At 37.7% G+C, this 22,535-nt stretch overlaps 2 protein-coding genes across 3 annotated transcripts in view; one reads left to right on the forward strand and one right to left on the reverse strand.

The window, feature by feature from the left end:
- MACROD2 (mono-ADP ribosylhydrolase 2) overlaps positions 1-22,535 on the reverse strand; it is a 1,523,237-nt gene that overhangs the window by 1,300,135 nt on the left and 200,567 nt on the right. The gene's annotated exons all lie outside the window — the stretch shown is intronic.
- FLRT3 (fibronectin leucine rich transmembrane protein 3) lies at positions 8,948-21,149 on the forward strand. 2 transcript variants are annotated; one of them, XM_004598176.4, is made up of 3 exons: positions 8,948-9,151; positions 17,309-17,505; positions 19,013-21,149. In XM_004598176.4, exon 3 carries the CDS (start codon positions 19,065-19,067, stop codon positions 21,012-21,014), a length of 1,950 nt encoding a protein of 649 aa, XP_004598233.1. In that variant the 5' UTR covers positions 8,948-9,151; positions 17,309-17,505; positions 19,013-19,064; the 3' UTR covers positions 21,015-21,149. The 2 variants fall into 2 exon arrangements, with proteins under 2 accessions (XP_004598233.1, XP_058535304.1); XM_058679321.1 differs by having other exon boundaries at positions 8,966-9,151; positions 17,309-18,054.

Here is a 22,535-nt window from a genome sequence, read left to right on the forward strand (position 1 = left end):
AGATTATAAGTGAGTCAAAAATATCTCTTAACAACTGGATATGTAGGCTCTTGAGAAATGCCCAAAGATACTCTTCATCTATGTGGGAACCTCAATGAATCTAATAAACATGTTCTAGGTTTAAAAAGCATATTTAAGGTAATATTTAAAGCTGCTATGAAAGGAAAGCCTTTGAAGAGATAGGAGGAGAATATCAGAGATGCATCGAGAAGGATGGTGTGTTAATTTGAGGTGAAAATAGCCCTAATTGGTAGATTTGCAGCTCTTTACCAGGTACTGTGGAAGTCTGTGAAAACAAGGAAGACAAAGGGAACTGTAATAACATTCACAGTGCACATTCCCCTCACATGTCTTTGTACCGAATGTAAGAGAAAGATTGAGGAGATTGCTAAATTACAGAAACCAGCGAGGAAGAAGAAAGAATTTAATAGTTTCAGGCAAAATAATAACATCAGAAGAATGAAACTAGTACTATAACATAGCAGTAACATAAACATCGTGGTAAAGTTCCTGGTGCAGTGCGCAGTGGGTGAAGGCACAGCTTGTGAGAACACCATCACATTAGAGTGCTAGATGGAGTTCCAGCTGCTTTGCTTCCAGTCCAGCTCACTGCCAATGTACCTGCAAAAGCAACACATCATGACCCACCACTCAGGCCCGATAGCCATGTGAAGACTCAAAAGCAGTTCTTTGACCCTTTCTCCTTCCTCAGCCTGATCCAGCTCTGGCCCGATCCAGCTCTGGCCCTGGCAATAATTTGGGGGAGAGGGCCATTGGCTGTAAAATATGTCTATTTTTCTCTCAATCTCTCTTAACCACTTTGTCTTCAAAGTGAATAATCCAATCACTTTGTATTAAGGTACATAATTCAAAACATTTTAGTTTTACTTTAATTTTTTAAAACAGAGTGATCGAAAGCTAAATGTAGCCCTAAACAGCAAAACCTGATAACACCTAAGAGGTAAAAGTGCAAGTACAGTGTTATCAGTGTGGAGTATTACCAAGTATAGTTACTTCTATTTATTCCCTTTTGCTCTTCCAAAGGTGTCAGTGCTCAGTTTATGAGAGTTCTTAGGGGATTCCCAAGTACTCTCAGAAAGGCACTGCTTGATCAAGAACGGGTCTCCTCCAGATGGCAGTGAGAACTATTTGCTCAAGGCAGATGAAAGCTGACCACAGAGCCAAAGTCTTGGCTACTAAGCGGAATGGAATGTGTGAGCGTGAGTCATGCATCTCAGCCAAATCACCTGCACATCTGTTAGGACTGGGGGGCAGCTTCCAGAGTCTTTTGCTTTGTGTGCAGAGCAACAGTAAAGTCCAGCATAGTAGTATCAGTGGAGTCAATACAGTCTTGCAAAATATGAAATCAGAACAAATGCACAGGTCGCAGCACACAAAACAAAATACTTAAACAAAGTTCATAATAACTTCCTACATGAAACAAAGCATTCAGAAAAAAGCTATGATGACAGTTCATCTATTAAAGAATATGCCAAATTCCCAATATGCACTTCTAATTATGTTTGAGTCTACTTATCCTCACTCCTTCCTCAGACTGTTTCCCAACAATAACCCTCCTTAACAAGAAAATAAATGAGTTTGTTCACTCATTAATTATAGAAAAACCACCAATTGTCCCATCAATACCAAGGATTGATTTTAGTGCAAATGTGCCCTAAATGGGTCTTTTTTCTTAATATCTCAAACATGGGATGTTTACAGTTTCATTTAAATAGTGAACCTATGTTCAGCATGGGGGTTAAGATGCCATGTGGGATTACGATGGCCAACACAAAACTTCATAGTTCAAGTACCAATTCTGTTTCTGATTCCTACTTCCTGCATCCTGGAAGTGATGGCTCAAGTAGCTGGGTCACTGCCATTAGCATGGACCAAGCTCCCAGCTCTTGGCTTCAGCACTGTCTGTTACAGAATCGAATAAGCAGTTGGGAGATGTCTGTGAAATTCACCTGTTCCTTTCAAATAAAGAAATATTGACTATTATTTTCAAAGAGACTAGTTTTATGACTCAAGAATGATTTAGGAAATCAATAATGCTAACAGAAACTACATATGAGAGCCAGCATTTGGTACAGTGGTTGGAGGTGCCACGGTGACACCAGCACTTTGTATCAGACTGCCAGTCTAGCCTCCTGCTAATGTGCCTGGGAAGGAGCAACATCAAAGCCCAGCACTTGTCTCCCTGCTATGCACACAGAAGAAACTGTTACAGAGTTCCTGGCTCCTGACTTCAGCATGGCAACAGCCCTATTACAGCCATTTGGAGAATGTTAAAACAGAAAGAAGACATCTCATCCCACTTCCCGTGCTCTCCGTCTCATTCTACTTTTTAAATTGATGAATTAGTTGATTTTTTAAAAATATGCACTGGTTTACTAGAGGAAATGAGTTGGCTACTAATGTCTGTTTCTATCAGATTCATTACAATCAACAGGGAATTCACTTGTAAGTCTGTCTATAGCCACTCTATGATACTTTAGCCTGAATATCCATGTTTGATGCAAGAAGCTATATGAGCATAAGAAATAGAAAATAAAAATAATACAAATTCCCTATTCACTGTCAATATCATGTGTTACAAATATTTTCACTATAATTTAGGGAAATACATCACTTTTCTATTTATTTTCCTAAAATTAGCACCAATACTCCACAATAGCAAAGTAATAACATGGTCTACAAGTGATAACTCCTTTGGTCCCAGTTAACAGCAGTAGCTTGCCATGTTGAGATAATCATGGGACGGCAGGGCAGTCTACTCAGTCACAGATATCCAATAATAAGGTCTGCTCTTACAAACCATTAGACAATTCCTCTAAATCTATGTTTCACACAAATCTGAAGATAAGGAATCTCTGCTTTGATTTGCAAGTCTGTGTCAGAAGCAACCTTAGATACAATTATCCTGGGGTCTGAGCACCCAGAACACTTGGCGGAAGCATAATTATTTCATTCCCCGAGACACACTGTTAAAACACACAGCTCAATTCAATATTAGTGGATACTTGTTTTGAACTGAAGATGGCCCCCACTCATCACTGTCAAGACAAAAAGTTGGTATGCAGAGACTTTCAGGTTTGTCTTAGTGTGCTTCCTGGATTCAGTAGTAAATGCTCACATGTGCTACTTAATGTAAAATCCAAACCATAAAAGTCAGTTGTGTCCTGGATCCTTGTTTTGTAAACAAGGCGACTGAGTCCCCAGAGCAAAAGCTCCATCCCCACAGAGGGTCACGGGGAGGATTTCCCCTCTCCACATGCTCCTTTTTCAGGGTTTATTTTAAAAACAATTTCTGTTTCTTTCTTCATTTTAAACAAAGTAGGAAAGAGTGACAGGGCATTGGGAAGTACGAAGGGGTCAAGGGCATGATTTCCGTCAGTTGGACTGGTGCACTGCTCCACCTGCATAGCCACATGAAGGCCTTGTACAGGCAGGAAAGCAGAGACGTGCGGCTAGCTGCGGCCCTCCATCACTTCTGGCTAAGGGTGTGAATCATAACTCCTCATTTTCCTAGAAAGCCAAGGCAGTGCTTTTCTCGGTTTTTGTTTGGCCTTGTTTTGTTTTGTTTAAAATCGTTTTCCTCTAACTTGGGTGCTGAGGGTGGGCAGACAGGCAGACAGGCAGGGAAACTGCACTCGGATTTTGCTTTGATTTCTGTGTCTAGCCTGGAATAACAGATCTCATCCCAGCGCATAATGTTTTGGAAATATAGTTCAAAGGACTGTGTGATTGTTTGGGGGTGCATTTTAAGTGTTAACTAATAAAAGGTAAAAGGTAAATACAAGAACAGTTTAATACAGTATTTTTAAAACCTTTTTCTGTAACTTGTTAAAATCTATTTCTCCAACACCCTTTGGAATTATTTTTAAAAATGTGGTACAATTCCTAATTGGTGCATTAAGCATCTGGCCTGACTTCACAGAATTCCAGATAGCTGAGTGCGCACTCTCTCTATATTTTATTAACAACCCATAGGCTCATGCTAAGATGTAGTACTGATGGGCTCTGACATGCATCCCTACCTGTTGACAGAGAAAAAAAAAGAAAAAAAATTGGGCTAGACTTGAGAGGGTCTACGAGAAGAAAATCTTTTAAAGATGTTCCAGCAATTTTAACAGAAACTCTGTCTCTCTCTCTCCATACATATATATAAAATATAATATTATATATATATATGATTATATATAACAAAAGAAAGAGGAAAAAAAGGATAGCTTCGAACTTATAAATTTCTAAAGCATGTCCAAGTTTCAGCATACCAAATTCTCTGGAAATGAGCTAATCTCTAGCATCTGTTTCTCCCTTCTCAGACTAACAGTGCCCTGTTTTCCTTTGGGTCATGTGCTCTCGTTTGCATTCAGCCACACTTTTGAGTGGGGTTGACCTTATCTGCAGCTCCTACAGTGGGCTTAATTAAGTTCATCTTCCCATCCTCATGTACATGATTCAAGAATGAGCTTGTGACCAAGTTCAGAGAAATGAGAAAACGTGAATTGCAGGGCTCCATAGAGCAGCTTCCACAGGAGACATCCCCTTTGAACACCATGCTATGGGAATATGGTATGTGGGACTACTTCCTGAAAGTCAGGAGCTGCCAAGGATCCAACACATACATCCCAAGGAGGCTGTGAAGAATGAAAACGGCTGAACAGAAAGCCAGAGAAACTGTATTCCTGTTGACCTATTTTAAACATCTTTATCAAGGCTACCTTTACCCGAGGCTACACTGCGTAGTATCCAAACTTCTCAAATGCGTCATCCAGTAGATTCCAACCGCAGATCAAACAGCAAAGTCCAAATTTTCAATCATTTAAAACTAAAATATTCTCAACTGATAATAGTCCGATATATTTGATATGACAAAAGCCTTAATTTTTTTTTTACTCACAGAACTTTGAAGAATATTTTCATGATAGAGGATAAAAGGAAGAAAAAGATTGTCCACACAAAAGAATTTTAAAACAGTCTAAGATTAAGTTTCAAAACATACTTGAGGTGTTTGCAGATCATCTAGCCTTTTTTTTTTTAAAGATTTATTCATTTTTATTACAGCCATATATACAGAGAGGAGAGGAGAGACAGAGAGGAAGATCTTCCATCCGATGATTCACTCCCCAAGTGAGCCACAACGGCCGATCCGATCCGAAGCCGGGAACCAGGAACTTCTTCCAGGTCTCCCACATGGATGCAGTGTCCCAATGCATTGGGCCGTCCTCAACTGCTTTCCCAGGCCACAAGCAGGGAGCTGGATGGGAAGTGGAGCTGCCGGGATTAGAACCGGCGCCCATATGGGATCCCGGGGCTTTCAAGGCGAGGACTTTAGCCGCTAGGCCACGCCGCCGGGCCCCAGATCATCTCGTCTTACAAACTTCTGTTACAGGAGCAGTCAATAAAAACGTGTATAATAAATGCATGAAAGAGTGAATGAATGATGGGACTCAAAGCTAAACATGTAGAAAATCCTATGAAATAAGTGAGTATTGTGTTCCCTTTCAGCTGGGAGTTGAGTACTGGTAAAGACTTTCATGGGCATTTCTTGTTTGTTGTCATTGTTTACAATTTGCCTGGATAAACAAATAATGATAGAGCCAGGGAAACCCGACTTCAGACTCTCTTTTCTCCATCAAACAAGGTGTCACACTGACTCATTAAACAAAAAATAAATATATAAATAAATAAATAATAAAGGAAGGAAGAAACCAAAGAACGAAGGAATGAAAGGAAGAAAGAAAGAAACCAGAAAAACACAAAATCCTGCAATATGTCAAATTTAGGCAATCTCACAGTTTTTAAATTGGCATAAGTTATTCGAGTGCATTTCTAAGTAGTTGATTTCAGTTTCAATTGCATTTCTCACACATAATGTCAAATTCACAGAATATCATACAAGGCATAAGAAATACAAAGCAACAACAAACTTTCAGGCCAAAATGTCTACTGGAACTCAGGAGCTACCTGTGCAGTCCTGGGAAAATGGAACTGAGCAGCATCAGAACAGAGAAAACAAAAATTAACAAATTAACAAACAAAGTCTCCTACTCTTCCCATTCCATCACTGTTGACACCTACAGCATATTAAAAAAATGTGAAAATTCTGTTACTCATTCTCTCCTACTTTCTCTTATGCATTCTTCTCCCACTTCTTAATGTCCCCCTTTTTTCTGTTGTTCATTTGCCCCTTACTTAATGTCAACTACTGCATTCTTTACTGGGCACTATGAGTCAGGCACTGAGGTAATAAACTCAAGAGATGAAGTAAGTTGCCTGCAGCCATGTGGCTAAGTCAAGATGTTCAGTGGGTATGTTAGATTCCAAAGCCCATGCTCTTCCACATTAGATTTTACTAGTTCCAGGAGCCTGAGCTGTCCTTCCTGCTGTGAGAATCCAGCCTCTCTTTTCCTATCTCAACCTAAAGAGCTTTCAATGATGATCAGTCTCCCTTCTTTTGCAAACAGGACAGACATGCCTCTTAATATAGCCAGTCTCCCTTTTAGAACAAAGGAGGCAAGCCATGTGAAATGACTTGAGATAGCTCTTAAAGGTGGCAGAGGTAGTGCATACTATGTCAAAAGGGGCACCTATTTTTTGAAGTTCTTCTCCAACGGAAAGAGTCTAAGGCTGCTGACTAGAGCAGGAAGTGGAAAGGGAGGGGAAGGCAGCAAAAGGAACATGTACTTTTGGACAGTGTAGGATAACTGAGAGTTTGCCTCCAAAACTAGAATCTCTAGTACAGACGACGTTTTTCAGAATTTCTTATCCTTTTATATTTTAAATAGAGCTTAAAAGACCAAAAGAAACAATAATGCATACTTTTCATTCAATGACTCCTTGCCTTTATTTGCAACATAATGAAATCAGAGCCCGGAATGGATAATATGAAGTCACATAACAAATGGCAGCCCCGGCAAAGAAAATCTCAGAATTCCTAACTCCCAAGCCAGTTTACTTTCTTTGAGATACCTACAGCCTAAATTGCCCATTTATCTTTCTTTTCTGTTGAAGGCCTGTCTGAATGGAGACAAAATTGATTAAATATGGACATAAACCCACAGGAATTTAGCTAGGCAAAAATTTCCTCTTTAAATGGAACCAACTCCCATCTGAAAATGGCTTGTAGAAAGAATTATTTCATAAAATAATTTAATCCATGTGTTTGCAGTAACAGGAAAGAATCCACCATTTAAGAGATTATCTACTATTCAGGCTTCCCTATTCTCCCAAAATATTCCGCAGCTTCTTCTCAGTTTAACCTGTATTATCTCCCAGTGCTAAGAAATTGGCTTTTCTACAGATGTTAGAGTTTTAAACTCCTGTATTTAATGGTCTATTTTCTGAGGCCACCAAAGTTCAATCTTAGGGGGCCCTTACATGTCTTATCAAGGGTTCACCTTATCCTTTGAAATGCTCTGTTCCTGGAGGGGAACTCAGGGAGTGGAAGGGCTACCAAGCAGGCACATAAATAGATAAACCAAATGAAGTGAATGGAAAGGCCACAATCAAACCCTGCCGGGATAGACAATCAGCAGGTCTTTAGAAACCAACATTCAGAAAAGCGAAGCTGAGAGAGAATCACAAGTTTCCAAGAATAAAGCAAACAAGGATATTAAGGAAAATCACCCGCTAGGTAAATATAAAGCATAATCTTTCTCAGCAACATCAAAAAGCGGCATGCGCTTACTTAAGCCAAAGCTAATAGGAAATTGTTGACCAAACAGCAGAAACCAATCTACAGAAATCATAATCAAAAATAAAACTCTACAATCATGTTGAGTAACCATAGATACTTCTACTCTGCATTTCTTGTAATGGATAGTGTATATTCAATTATCTAAATTAAAAGAATAATTTTAATCCAGGCAAAACCACTCTTGAAAGATATTTTTTTTTCTTAAGATGTCTATATGTGAATGTATGCTCAAAGTAGCAAAGACTTAACAGAAAGGAAATATTATTGTTAGTGGTTTTATTTAATACTCAATTTAAAATTTTAATTGGGCATTCCTTTCATATGAATGATATAATATTTACTACATCCTAAAAAAGGTGGACACATAGAATTGCAAGCATTCTTTCTTAATGCAGTTCGGAGTGAAAGACAGACAGGGAGACAGATCTTCCATGCACTGGTTCACCTCACAGGCACCACAGCCTGGCCCACATATCCATCCAGGATTCCCATGTGGGTAGCAGAGACCCAAGCAGTTCAGTCAGCTGAAGTGTCTCTCATGCAAAATAGGAGTGAACTGGATTGGATCAAGAGCAGACAGGACTCGAACCAGTGCTCCTCTGTGAGATGCTACCTGGAGTTTAGCCCCCTGCACCACACTACCAGCTCCCAGTAAGCACACTTTCACTTTGTGAAATAGACAAAGAGCTGTAACTATCCCTTACCTCCTAAAATCATATTTCGGCATTCTTGTTTCTCTTGCCCTAAATGATATGCTTATTTACTTGGAATTTCTGTCGAATAAATATTCATGGTGATTGTTACTGTCCCCCATATTCCATGATTATAACATGGTTATAACTACTCAATATTAAAAAAAAATAGTAGAACAGTTCTTTTCAATACAGATGGCTTAACATTAAAAAACATGCTTTTTCTTATTGCAATCTAATAAACATTGTTCTAGTATGTTTATTTTTTTCCCCCTGATTATGCCACCACTGCCTTGTAGTAATAAACTTTCAAAAACGTTGAGATTTCAGAGTTGCCCACAAACCAAACGGCATCCTGGCTTCCCCAGGCTGAGTGCCTCATTCTGGCTTCTCTCACCCCCTCTAGCGTTTGCAAAGCTCATCTGTCTGATTATCCAGTTACCTCACTGAACGAGAGCCTGGCTAAGTCCTGCCCATCTATGACATCACCCCCTTCCTCAACCACTGCGAGGTGAAGCTTTAAACTTCAGACTTGGAGGTGGGCTGTGTGCAGTGAACTGGAATGCTCTCCCTCGCTCACTCCTCAGTGCAGGAGTGATGTGAAGCAGGACAAGCTCGGGCTGCAGCTGCCGCTGGCTTTGTGTGGACTGGACTCAGCGCTTGGGAGAAGGGGGAGGGCTGATACTCCACAGTCAATGGAATTACAGCGATAACGGCAGTGTATATAGGATTGCCTTTTCTCATCTTCCTGGTAAGTGTTTTTCATGTTTTGTTTTGTTTTGTTTGTTTTTCTTATGATCGTCCCGGAGAGTTTGCGTGGTTTAACTCTCTGGAAAGAAATGAGTTGGTGCCATGAGGAATCCAAACAGGATTTGTTCTGTCACTGGTTAGAGCGGCATGTATTCATATAAGCCAGCAAGGAATAAAAAAAAAAAAAAAAATTGGAATGTAAAGCTGAATGCAGGAAGTTCCTTAAAATCTCCTTTCATTTAAAAATGTAGCACATTGCTCCTTTCTGTTTCGAGTAATTGCTGTTTGAAAAGAGCCTTAAGGGAAACAGCAAGTTGGAAAGTTAAATCTTAAAAATTAAAGAATACAAAGCAGATTTCTCAAAGAGGAAAACGAAAGGTCTCGCTAACTTGGTGTGTACTGTATGTGTGTTATGATCACCAATTGCTGTTTTTACAACTATGAAAGAAAATCAATAATCCTTCAGCCCAGGAGTGTGCAGTACATGAAAAGCATAGCTCTTGCTCACAGCGAGCTGAGCTGCTCCGGGAGACTCCTGAACCTCTGTGAAGGATTAACAGCTACACCTAGATTTTAAAGCTTGCACTGCCGATGCCTGAGCTGTTTCAAGCATTTTAGGCTTGCAAATCTCCACCAGCAAATTCAACTCAGAAGAGGGAGAGACTATTCCAAACCATATTCCCTTCTCCAGTAGAATTCCAAACCCATTGCTTGGGCAAGTGTGGTATGTGACTCGCATAGTAAATGGCCAAGTCCACTCAGAAATTTAAAAAAAAAAAAAAAAAAACCAACTAACAAAGCTCACCCTACAAGCTATCCCCGATGGTGCAGTGAGTTCGGGGGCCAGAGAGAAAAAAAGTAAATAAATAAATAAATAAATGAGTGGTTCTCTCAGCTAGTGGGGTTTGCAGAGCAGCCATTCACTAGCCACTTAGAACCAGGAAAATCCTATTTGGGAAGACATGCACTTACTACCTCAAAGCTTTCAAAAAGTAGTTAAATGAATATTCTCAGTTTTTTTTCAGTGAATTGGGTCTGAAACAAGATGGTTGCGTAGAGATAAAGATGCAACAGGCTCCTGTTTTCTCAACATTTTGGGTGGGGGCTGGCTTGTGCTAATTTACTTCTCTAGAATTTCAAAGGAAAGAAAATAACCTTGATACTTTTCCATTATGGAACCAAATTCTCCAGTGGTTTTAATAGGTATTTTAAATTTTCTTAATAAATCTACCTGATTTAAAAGACATGTATGTTTCATTATTGGCCTGACACATGAATAAGGACACGAGAAAAGTGCTTCAATCAACAGCTTTCATTCGTCCCTAACTGCATCAGAATATCCTGAAGAGCATAGAGAATGGATTTTTTTGTTCCCAGGTAGAATCCTTTATGCCTGATCCAAAATGAGAAGGGACTGATACTCACATATCTGGTGAAATGAGTAATAAAAGGAATGAACACTAAAAGTACCACAAAAATATTAAGATTACAAGTAATATGCCAGATATCAATCATAAGAGGATTAATTAAGTACGCCACTTGTTTTCAAATAAGAGTGTAAGGACACCTGGAGACTCACATGTATACATACATACATACATGTATTTGTTAACCTGAAATGAAAAACAGGATTACAAAAACATGATTGCATATATTTAACTTAAAAAATTAAAGTTTTTTTCATAAATGCAGCGCTGCCAGAATATATCAACTCCAAGCTTTAGTAGAGATATCAGCAATTTATTCATTAATAAATTTATTCATTAACATGGCATTCCAGGATTACTACCTATCAGTTATTAATTGTTCTTTTCATTTCTCTGCTTGCCTCCCTTCTAAAACCAATTATGGCTAGGTTCAAAATGTCCTGTTAAATGCTTCCTAATCATAACGTTTTTGAAATACATAATTAGGCAAAAATAAAGTTTTTACCAAAAGAACATAAACAGTATGAAAATTCATCATAACTTAATGTGGCAGCAAAATAGAAGGTATGTTTCTTCTGCTTTCAAGTGTTAATTAAGGAGCCACCAATTCTACCAAAACTTTTTCAGAGCTAAATGAAGCAGCGTGAAATAAATTTGGTTGAAATCTTGTGGCTGTCAGACGTTGTTAGCAAGCTATTAATTATCTTTACCCCAGTTTCTTCTCTGGACTATATTGCCCAATCAAATAGAAACTCCAATTACGCTCAGCATCTCCTGCCTAGGGACATAAGACCCTAATGAACATTCAATCTCTCCAGATAAAAAAATACAATTATCAGCTTTAAATGTGCGAGAGAGATCTTTTTTTTTTTAAACCATCATGCTTGTGGCCACACATTCTAGGGTTTTCTCTTTTTTTCTGAATTATTTTGAAACCTACAAAAATCAGCAGCAGGGTATTTTACTTGTGTTACTATCATATACATTGTTATTCTCTCTTTTGTTTTTATTTGGGGATGTTGATGTTCACACCAATACTAATTCTGACCATTTAAAAAAATAACGTGGTTTAAACCGAGTTGCTATTTCAGTCAATTGTCAACTTTTTCTCCCTTTCCTTAAGGTGGGTGGGCTACATTAACAAAGAATGCGATTAAAGATGGAGAGCTAACTTAAAAATTCTGAAATGACTTAAACATCCTTTTATGCATTCTTTTATCCAAACCAGTTTATTTAGATAACATAATAATTATTTATAATGCTGTGAAGACCATCATAAATGAAATCAGCAAGGGAAATAGGTTTCAATAGGTTTTTCAAAGGCTCTAATTTTTACCCTCCTTCTTCCCTCCTTCCCCCTTCGCTTCACCCCCCACCTTTTGCCCCAGAGGCCTTCACTGTTCTTCTCAACGGGACGCTTTGTTGTAATTAAACCAGAGAAAAACTGGCCAGCAGCAGCCAACATCTGACTTGCGGCTTCTGAAAGCAGTGTTCTGGTAGCGTGTACCACCCCCCAGCGGGCAAAAACTCTACAGTAAATCTCTCACTAATATTCATCTCCAAAACTGCGTTTTCTCTACTGAGCATAAAATGGTGTGTTTTTCTGCTTCTCTAACACTCCAGAATTTTAAAAATGAACTAAAAATACCAACAGACCAATTTCCAACAAAGACTTGGTTTGTAAGAGCCTTCTGAAATAGTCTTCTTCCTTTACCAATCAAAATAGGTATATGCATTTAGCGACTAGTTTCCAGTTTCAAAACAAAACACGGATGAACACCACTAGCTTTGGCTAAATTTCACACTAAAGGATAATTTTGAAAGCCATGTTTATATTCTATAAGGGAGAAACTTTCAGATTTTTGATGCTTCTATCAACAAAATCTCTAAGGGAAACAGATTTTTGTAGCAGAAAGAAATCAAATGTAATTTAAGCAATCATTAAAGTTTCTTTCTTCCTCCCCCTCCTACATGCACATCATCTCTTTCCTGTCCCAAAAGCAAGTGTCAGAAATGTGCAGCCAGCTCCCAGGTGTGAGCATGTATACATGGGAGGCGGGAGAACACGCTCTCAGTCGATGAGACAATGACAGCTTTTGTGCTTTATTCTTTCATTTTATATGTGCATAAGTTACTTTCACAAGTTTGAAGAGAAAACCCACAGACCACTGTTGATTAGACACCATTTTTAAAATCTGCGATTAAACTGCAGATGGATCAATCTATGTACTGTTGATTTTGCTTTTCATCTGCTCTCAATCAATAATACTCGACACAGACATGGGAAAATAATGTGTTTTACGATTTAAATGATCTCACCACCAACTAGCATAAGGGCTTGTCACAGAGTAGGCTCAAGTATTTGTTGAATTAGTGTGTGAAAATTCAAATATCAGAAATCTAAAGCACAGCAAGCAAACTGTAATTATACGTTGAAAAAGAAATTTCAAAATCTGCAGTTTCAGAATGTGACAGTAAATAAGCATTCTGTTAATTACAATTGCTCCTAAGTCAGCACACACTTACAGCATGGCTCCCTCACCAAACTCACTGCCACCTGCCTTCACCACCTTCTAAATTACTATCTGATCCGTTCTAACAAGTCGTGCTTCTCTAATTTAGTCTGGCTTTAATATTATAAAAGGAAGTTTATTCATGATGATTCAAGATAACATTCTGGTTTGCCCTTTTTGTTTTAAGAACTTCACAAGCCAAAATAAGTGAAGTAGAATTAGATTCATTTCTAATTCTACAAATCTACCAGGGCCTAAGAACCAGCAACATAAAAAAAAAAGTAAAAACAATCCTATACATGGGAACTTTTATCCCCTGTTTTCCATAAATGAAACCAAAGTTTCCTCAAGATGGAAAGTATTCTGGATCAAACCACATATGAAAAGACATCCTCGCGTCCCTGCCTCTCGGCAAACCCTTCAGACCTGACGAATCTTGAGAGGAGAGTTAGAGGTCCTTCTGCTTGCCTGGCATTAAACAAAAGAATTGGAACTTTCCTGAAATCCGATGATCGTGGAAAATTTAACTACCAGACAGGCTGCTTAGAAAGCATTTTGCTGTCACTATCAACTAACCTGATGTATTCCAGTTTTTCAGTTTAACCATGTATGTAATGTGTTTGAAATACCGTTTCTGTTACAAAGACTTAGCATTCATTAACATGTAGTTCATCTTGCTGAGTTTTGCAGCAGCAAATTAAGCCTTCATAAAGATTTTACTTTTTAATATTTTAGATTGATTGTATAAATCCCAATTTACCTATAAATAACCACAAGCCTGGGTATTTTTTTTTTTCTTCAAGCACAAGGTATTAGTCTAATAATGCAGGCAGCTTGGATTAAAAATTCTACATATACCACTCTCTTTTGGGACCTTTAGAATCTGGATGTTTTAAATTCTCAGCCTTAAATAGCTATTCAGTAAGGTACATCATCAAAAAAGAAACTCAAAATCACCTTATATTTGACATTATAAAAAATGAATAATGATCAAACAAGTCAAATCAATTTAAGTAATGGCAGGTATGAAAATACGCAGGAAGGTGGCACTATACCACTGCAGAGCTTCAGTTTAATCCAAGTGATATTCCCAAAAGATGAGAAATACTTTCTCAACTCAAGCCATTACCACGTCCAAAATACTGTAGCAGCAGAGGAGGAATCATATAAACATGTGGAGTGCCTCAAGTTGTTCATTTTATTTCAATACCAGCTTTCCACTCACACGCATCTTTTGAAGTTATCGCAGCCTTCCCAAAATACTTCAGAATGATAGCATCCTTATCTGTTTGCCTGTTTTCTTACGTGCATTATGGAAATAAAGTGGAGACTTTTCAAACTTCACGATCATATCATAAACGCAAAAGTCTCCACTCTTCACAACTCGTTGTTATTCATAAACACATTGAATGGAAGAAATCCTGTTCAAAATCACTTCCAGAAGTGAGATGGTTATAGTTTTCTTGTTTTTGTTAGTGTTTTATACACTTAGATAATGATTCTGTTAAAAAAAAATAATTTTGAGAGATTCCATTAAGTAACCAGGTCCTCATTTATGTTCCCTTACCCCCAAGTTATTCCATTAACATTTTTTTTTCTTTTTCTAAAAGAACGGTAGCTTTTTGTTCAGAAGGGATAGCCTCTTTCAAGGCTGTGCTGACAGAACAGCTCTGGAGTCGATGTTGTGGAAACCTGGCCACAGCCTCTGAGCCAGTGGGGGTCACTATTCTTTCCTTCACATTCAAGCACAAGGTCTGTATGTGCATGGTGATGGATCCCGTTCACAGCCGGGCAAGGCTGACACTGCACCTGCTCTGCTAGTTTTGATGCACAGATTCTTACAGCCTTTAACATGCTAAAAACCAAACCTAAAAACTGATTGACTTCTGGGTTTAGAATGTAAAGGGAAAGAAGAGGAAGACATAAAACACAATCAAATACGCATGGAAATGTTCTGAGCTTAGGTAAAGGGATTAGCAGGCATGTGAGAGGAGCGTCGAGCAGAATCTTAATTTCTGAAAGAGTATTCTTTTCTCCTTACAAACTCCTTTTATGTTTTTGTCTTTTGTTTTAATGCAATTTGGGGAAAAGGAGAATTATATTTTCCAAGAAGCTAATGAGATTTGAAGCTTTCCGATAATCCTACATTATTACCACTATTGTGTGAATGAAAAGCCTAAGTTTGCATATCAAACAGCAGAGGAAACAGTTTCACAAATGTAAAGCAGGTAAAATAAACTAGTTAACTTTATTTCCCACACCAATTTCGATTTTCTTCTTTCTCTAGGTTAAAAAAAGTGAAAACCAATACTTGTTCTTAAAACCTGGTTAGGTAAAATAAGTGTAGCTCAGATCCAAGAAAAAAAAAAAAAAGACCGCTACTTTCCCTCTGGTTATCAATCTGATCCTCACCTTGCACATGCTGGGATCTGACCTAATTCAGGCAACGATCAATGATTGTGAAATCCCCACTCAATAGACTGGTCATCTTAACGCTTATATGTGTCCTGCCTCATAGGTATTTCTGGATTATGAAAATTATCTGACTACTGGTAACATTGTCAGAAGTTCGCACTTATCATTTTTATAATTGCTTCACTTAGTTTCTAATGAAACCTAACAAAAGTAGTTATTTTCAAAAACTTATGTTAACCACTTTATTTTTTGTTGGATAATTTTCAATCTTAGAAAACATTTACAACAGATTTTGTTAAAAGTTAACTTTGTAATTATGATTTCAACAGCTTGGTTTTCCATTTTCACATACTAAAAAAGCAACAGTTTTCAAGGAAACACAGTACTGAGATACAATAATGAACAAAACCCTAACCACATTACAGTAAGACATCACATTAAACAATAAATCCTTTAAACTTTCTTCTGGGGGACTTTGCAATACTCACCAGAGATTGTTTTATCCATCTATTGAATAGCTGATATGTTTGTGTTTTAAGTTCCGTAAATAATAACATGCATTTGTAATTTTTTTGAGTTTTTTTCTGTTAATACAATCTCTAGCAGCATAGGTATAAGGGGCTGCAAAGTAACAGAACCAAACTCTTTGGAGAAGCAGAAATACAAATTGTACCTGTTTAACCCACATTTTCAGATGAGTGTTTAAATTCTAGAACAGCTGCTACCCTTGTTGGATGCTATGTAGTAACTCGGAGAGAAGCAAATTGCCTCTACCTGCAGATCTTAATTTCAGGGCAAGAAATTTCCATGATACTCAGATGTTCTCTACAAAAACCACCTGAACAGGTGACCCTACCTAAACCACACTAGTATGACTTACCTTCTTAAGCTCCTAAGGAACCTGAATATTAGACAATAGACAAAGAAGTCAGCATTAAAATCACTGGTCTCCTCATTAAAACTAAAGCCTTCCTGCTGAAATAGAAATCAGCATGATCATGCCTTTTACTTTGGAAAGAAATAAATGCTCAATGAAGTTCTTATATGCCCTCTAAGTGAACATTGTAAGACAAAAATAATGTCTTCTCTACCCCAATTACATATTTTTCAAGTTTAGAGTGCTTAAAGAAAATTATAATAGTATTCTCTCAAAAACTAATTCCATTCCCAACTTTCCTGCCAATCTGCAGCAAGAACACCCAACTGCCTACAGATTACCAGGTAGTACTTGGGATATAAAGCCATAAAAACGACAGGGATTGTGTCCACATTCTACAACCAGGAAAACAAACCTGGAGCAAGCATTAGGGCACTGAATAAATCAAAAGAACAGCTAATAAAGCAAAGTCGTTTTAACTACCTTAATTGTATACTATGTGACAGCGTAAAGCCAAGTTCTGAAATGTCTAGAAAAGTTTACATGGCATTTATACCAAACATCACTGCTTATTTGCTCACTTTTTTTTAACACAGCCTCTTTAAACCTTTTTCTTCATTTCATGGCTAAATTTAAGACTAAGGTTTTAGATATTTATCTGAATTTGAAAGAAATAGAAGGCTTATTGACTTTTCTATGCTTATTTCAATATAACAGTATTAGTCAGCTCTTAGTTCATATCTGTTTGAAGACAATCTCAAGTTCCTACTTTATATTTAAAGAAATAAAGAAGTCAGCCTATCCCTTTCTACTATGATGAAAGATCAGTTGCTTAAAGAAAAAAAAACACAGAAGTTAAATCTCTAGAAATGTCTGCAGTATGTTAAAGTTTATTAATAGTTCATTAAAATCTTTTACCTTCACAGGAGATGCTCAGTCCCAGTATATTTTAAGGAAGAGAAAAATAAAAGAAATTTACTATGCTTCCTTTTTGCTCCATGAAGAATATTTGAATTGTTTCCTTTGCCTCTAAAAGGAGAAGTCTTGCTCTTATGTGACGTGACTGCACCAGAAACTGAGAAAGCTACAGAAGCGAAAGCTGGAAATAGTTATTTCACAGCAGGTAATCATACCTCAGGATGTAGCTACTGTACAAAGCTTATACTTGGATAATCCTGGATGGGAATAAAGGTAGGGAGTAACTGACTGAAAACAAAACAAAACAAAACAAAACAAAAAAACGATTACTATACAGGCCTTAGCATCATGAATGACTTTCTTCATGAGGATCTGACGTTACTATCTCTGACCACATCACCCAGAAGAGCCAGTAAGAATTTCAAACAGGGTGATTTCCACTAAGGGGATTAAGCTACACAAAAGGAACACAGAAACTATCAGAAAGGAAAACAAAAAAACAAAAACAAACAAAACATAGGAAGCCATGTGTCCTACATGGTAACAGGAAGCTGAATTGTTTCTGGCCCCCTCTTTAATGAGCTTGCCCACCATACTGAACCACAGCTGCAATGTTCATTGACAACAGTGAATAAACAGTGAAGAGCGTTTCCAAGGACCAAAGGAGAGTTTACAACTCCCAGCCCCTCACCAGGAACATAATATATGTGCATTGGACTTTCACCCACGCAAAATTTACTCATCCTTCAATAAGGTAGGAAAAATATTAAAGTATTTTATTTTCATGCCTAAAAGCTTAAAGGCTAATACCTAAAAGTGCAGAAGAGATTATATTACACAGTGCAACGGTATAAATCAATAATTCTCCAGCCATGGGGAAAGTTGAATCATGTTCTAAGTTAGAAATTGAAGATAAATGCACTGTGAAAATATAATATGAAGTAGAAAATAATGAAAATGTGAATTAAGTTATTAAACCGTGTGGTATGAAACATACACAAAATGAAAACAGAAGAAAACTTAACCAGAAATGAAATTTTCCATTTAGATTAGCTACAGGTATTAGCTATATAATTATTCCCTTAAAGTAAGTGAAAGACTTCTTGTTTTATTGCTAGAAGTTCCTTCTAAACAATGTATGATATTCATAATAACAGTAAATAACCGGTGCTATATCTTCTAGGAAATGATTGGTTTCACTGAAATACCAAAATGTAACAGAATAGATGTGTTGTACATTTCTACTGCATAATCGTTTCCCTAAAATGAAAAGTAAACCTAAGAATCTGTTTTTAAGTAACATTATTTCAAAACACAATAAATAATATTCCTATGTATCAATTATTGATATTATGAAAATTTCAAATTTGTTTAGCTGGTTCAATGACTTGTCAAAATGGCTATGTCAAGCGCAAATAAAAAGTTGCAGATCAGACAGTAAAACTTTAAACCTCACATTTCAAAATTAAATTAATATAGAACATGGATTTTTAAAATTTATATTCTGGAAACATTTAAAGCAAAGGGATTTTATGATTGTGTTCATCATTGTGTAGCTATAAGTAAGCCCAAAAGTATGTCCCTACCAAAGAAATTGGTATACTTAAAATGATTGTGGATGTTTTAGCTTCCATATCTTTTAAATTACTTTTTCAATATGCTGAATCTGCTTATTTCTTACTTATCTTTTTTCTCCCCTTCTATCCACTTAGGGCTCTGAACTGACAGAAGCTACCTTGTGTTAAAGACCTCAACACTTTGACCATGATCAGCCCAGCCTGGAGCATCTTCCTCCTAGGGACTAAAATTGGACTGCTCCTTGAAGTGGCACCTCTATCAGCTACAGCTAAATCCTGCCCATCTGTGTGTCGATGTGATGCGGGTTTCATTTACTGTAATGATCGCTTCCTGACATCCATTCCAACAGGAATACCAGAGGATGCTACAACTCTGTACCTTCAGAACAACCAAATAAATAACGCTGGGATTCCTTCAGATCTGAAAAACTTGTTAAAAGTAGAAAGAATATACCTATACCATAACAGTTTAGATGAATTTCCTACCAACCTCCCAAAGTATGTCAAAGAGTTACACTTACAAGAAAATAACATTAGAACTATCACTTATGATTCGCTTTCAAAAATTCCGTATCTGGAGGAATTACACTTAGATGATAACTCTGTCTCTGCTGTTAGCATCGAAGAGGGAGCATTCCGAGACAGCAACTATCTCCGTCTGCTTTTCCTGTCTCGGAACCATCTTAGCACAATTCCCTGGGGCTTGCCCCGGACTATTGAAGAACTACGGCTGGATGATAATCGCATATCCACTATTTCGTCACCATCTCTTCAAGGTCTCACTAGCCTAAAACGCCTGGTTTTAGATGGAAACCTGTTGAACAACCATGGTTTAGGTGACAAAGTTTTCTTCAACCTTGTTAACTTAACTGAACTATCACTGGTGCGAAACTCCTTGACTGCTGCACCAGTTAACCTTCCAGGCACAAACCTGAGGAAGCTTTACCTCCAAGATAACCACATCAACCGGGTGCCCCCGAATGCTTTTTCTTATCTAAGGCAGCTCTATAGACTTGACATGTCAAATAATAACCTAAGTAATTTACCTCAGGGTATCTTTGATGATTTGGACAATATAACCCAGCTGATTCTTCGTAACAATCCCTGGTATTGTGGGTGCAAGATGAAATGGGTCCGTGACTGGTTACAGTCGTTACCAGTGAAAGTCAATGTGCGCGGGCTCATGTGCCAAGCTCCAGAAAAAGTCCGTGGGATGGCTATCAAGGACCTCAATGCGGAACTGTTTGACTGTAAGGACAGTGGGATTGTGAGTACCATTCAGATAACCACTGCAATACCTAACACAGTGTATCCAGCTCAAGGACAGTGGCCAGCTCCAGTGACCAAACAAGCGGATGCTAAGAATCCCAAGCTTCCTAAGGATCAGCGAACTACAGGGAGTCCCTCAAGAAAAACGATTACAATTACTGTGAAGTCAGTCACCCCTGACACAATTCATATCTCTTGGAAACTTGCTCTACCTATGACTGCTTTAAGACTCAGCTGGCTTAAACTGGGTCACAGCCCAGCATTTGGATCTATAACTGAAACAATTGTAACAGGTGAACGCAGTGAATATTTGGTCACGGCCTTGGAGCCTGATTCGCCATATAGAGTATGCATGGTTCCCATGGAAACCAGTAACCTCTACCTATTTGATGAAACTCCTGTTTGCATTGAGACAGAAACAGCACCCCTTCGAATGTACAACCCTACAACCACCCTCAATCGAGAGCAAGAGAAAGAACCTTACAAAAACCCCAATTTACCTTTGGCTGCCATCATTGGAGGAGCCGTGGCCCTGGTGACCATTGCCCTTCTCGCTTTAGTGTGTTGGTATGTCCATAGGAATGGATTGCTGTTCTCAAGGAACTGTGCATACAGCAAGGGGAGGAGAAGAAAGGATGACTATGCAGAGGCAGGCACGAAGAAGGACAACTCTATCCTGGAGATCAGGGAGACTTCTTTTCAGATGTTACCCATAAGCAATGAACCCATCTCAAAGGAGGAGTTTGTAATACACACCATATTTCCTCCTAACGGAATGAATCTGTACAAAAACAATCACAGTGAAAGCAGTAGTAACCGAAGCTACAGAGACAGTGGTATTCCAGACTCCGATCACTCACACTCATGATGCTGGAGATTTCACGGCAGACTGTGCTTCAGGGTTTTAAAACCTAAGTGATGTGCTGGTAGGGACCCTGTTCTACTGCAAAACACTGGAAAAATGGACTGGAAAAAAAAAGCAATGTACTGTACATTTGCCATATAATTTATATTTAAGAACTTTTTATTAAAAGTTTCAAATTTCAGGTTACTGCTGCGATTGATGTAGTAGAGATGCCTGAATACAATTCTATATTTTAGTATTTTTTAGTAATTTGTACTGTATTTTCCTTGCAAATATTGAAGTTATAAACCATTTACTTTGTGTTCTACTGAGTAAAATGACTTGTTGACTGTGAAAGTGAATTTCTTGCTGTGTTGAACAATCAGGACTGCGTTCACATGAGATCCTTGTAGTATAAGCACAGGCCATTTTTCACTTTGGTATTAATAAAATGTAAAAAAAAACAAAACTGGCTGGATGGCTGAGTAAGAAAAATTAAATCTCAAAAAATAGGTATGAAATAATGTTCCAGTTAAATTTGTATTATCCCAGTGATATTCAATAAATCAAAATGTGTGAAGTAATGGGCAATATCAAACTTGCTGCATATCTCCGTTTTTGCTGCAGGCAAATTAAATATCCTTAGGGAAGTTGTGAATATCTGCAGAACTGAATACCTCAGCAGGCATAGAAGAAGTATGGAGTCTGTTGTTAAAGCTGTGTCAACAAGGCTTTGAGATGACGGGACTTCACCAAAACAGCGCAAGTGTGCTTCTAAGTAAGGGGGGAGACATGTGCTTTGGAAAACATGAAAACTTAGGCTTGTATAGTGTAACGAATACAAACACCAGAATAGCATTTTGGTTTTGTCTATACCATCCTGGTTTCTGAAAACTGAATCCTGAAAACAAAATTGTGAGTGTTCATGACATTTTCATGACAAAGTCAAGGTCAAATCTAATGTGTAACAAAAAGGTAACAGTGTAATCGAGTGAGTCCCCTCAACAATACAGAGAAAGTAGTATTTTAAAGAAATGAGAATTTGAAAGAAAAATAAACATTAGAAATCAAATTTAGATCTGGTTTATGTGAAATGTTTTTAAACACTGTACATAAATATTCAATTTACTTTTAGAATGATCAAGAATACTGCCCATTACTGTCACAATTTTCCAGATATTACATGATAAACTTGTAACATTTATTTCTAGCTTCCTACTGAATTTTTGAGCTATTACTTGGTTTAAGAAGAAAAAAAAAACATATCATGTTTTGTTGCCATGAATTTTTTTTGTTGTTGTTCAACAAAGAACCAAAGTGCATTGTACGCCCTTTGGCCAGTCTTGTATGTGCCTTGCTCCAACGCTACACGTATTCAGCTTTTAAAACTCGACAAATTTTTCATACTTCTTAAATATGAAAAATTATGGTCTTATTGCTGAATAAAACATAAAAAAGTACAGAATCATTGTGCTTGCTTTGTCGGGATTATGTTACTATCAGTAAAGTAGCAAACAGCCCAGCACATAAGTCCTAAACACCCTA

The sequence above is a fragment of the Ochotona princeps genome, chromosome 22 (genome assembly GCF_030435755.1).
Source record: "Ochotona princeps isolate mOchPri1 chromosome 22, mOchPri1.hap1, whole genome shotgun sequence".
In the NCBI taxonomy this organism is placed as follows: domain Eukaryota; kingdom Metazoa; phylum Chordata; class Mammalia; order Lagomorpha; family Ochotonidae; genus Ochotona; species Ochotona princeps.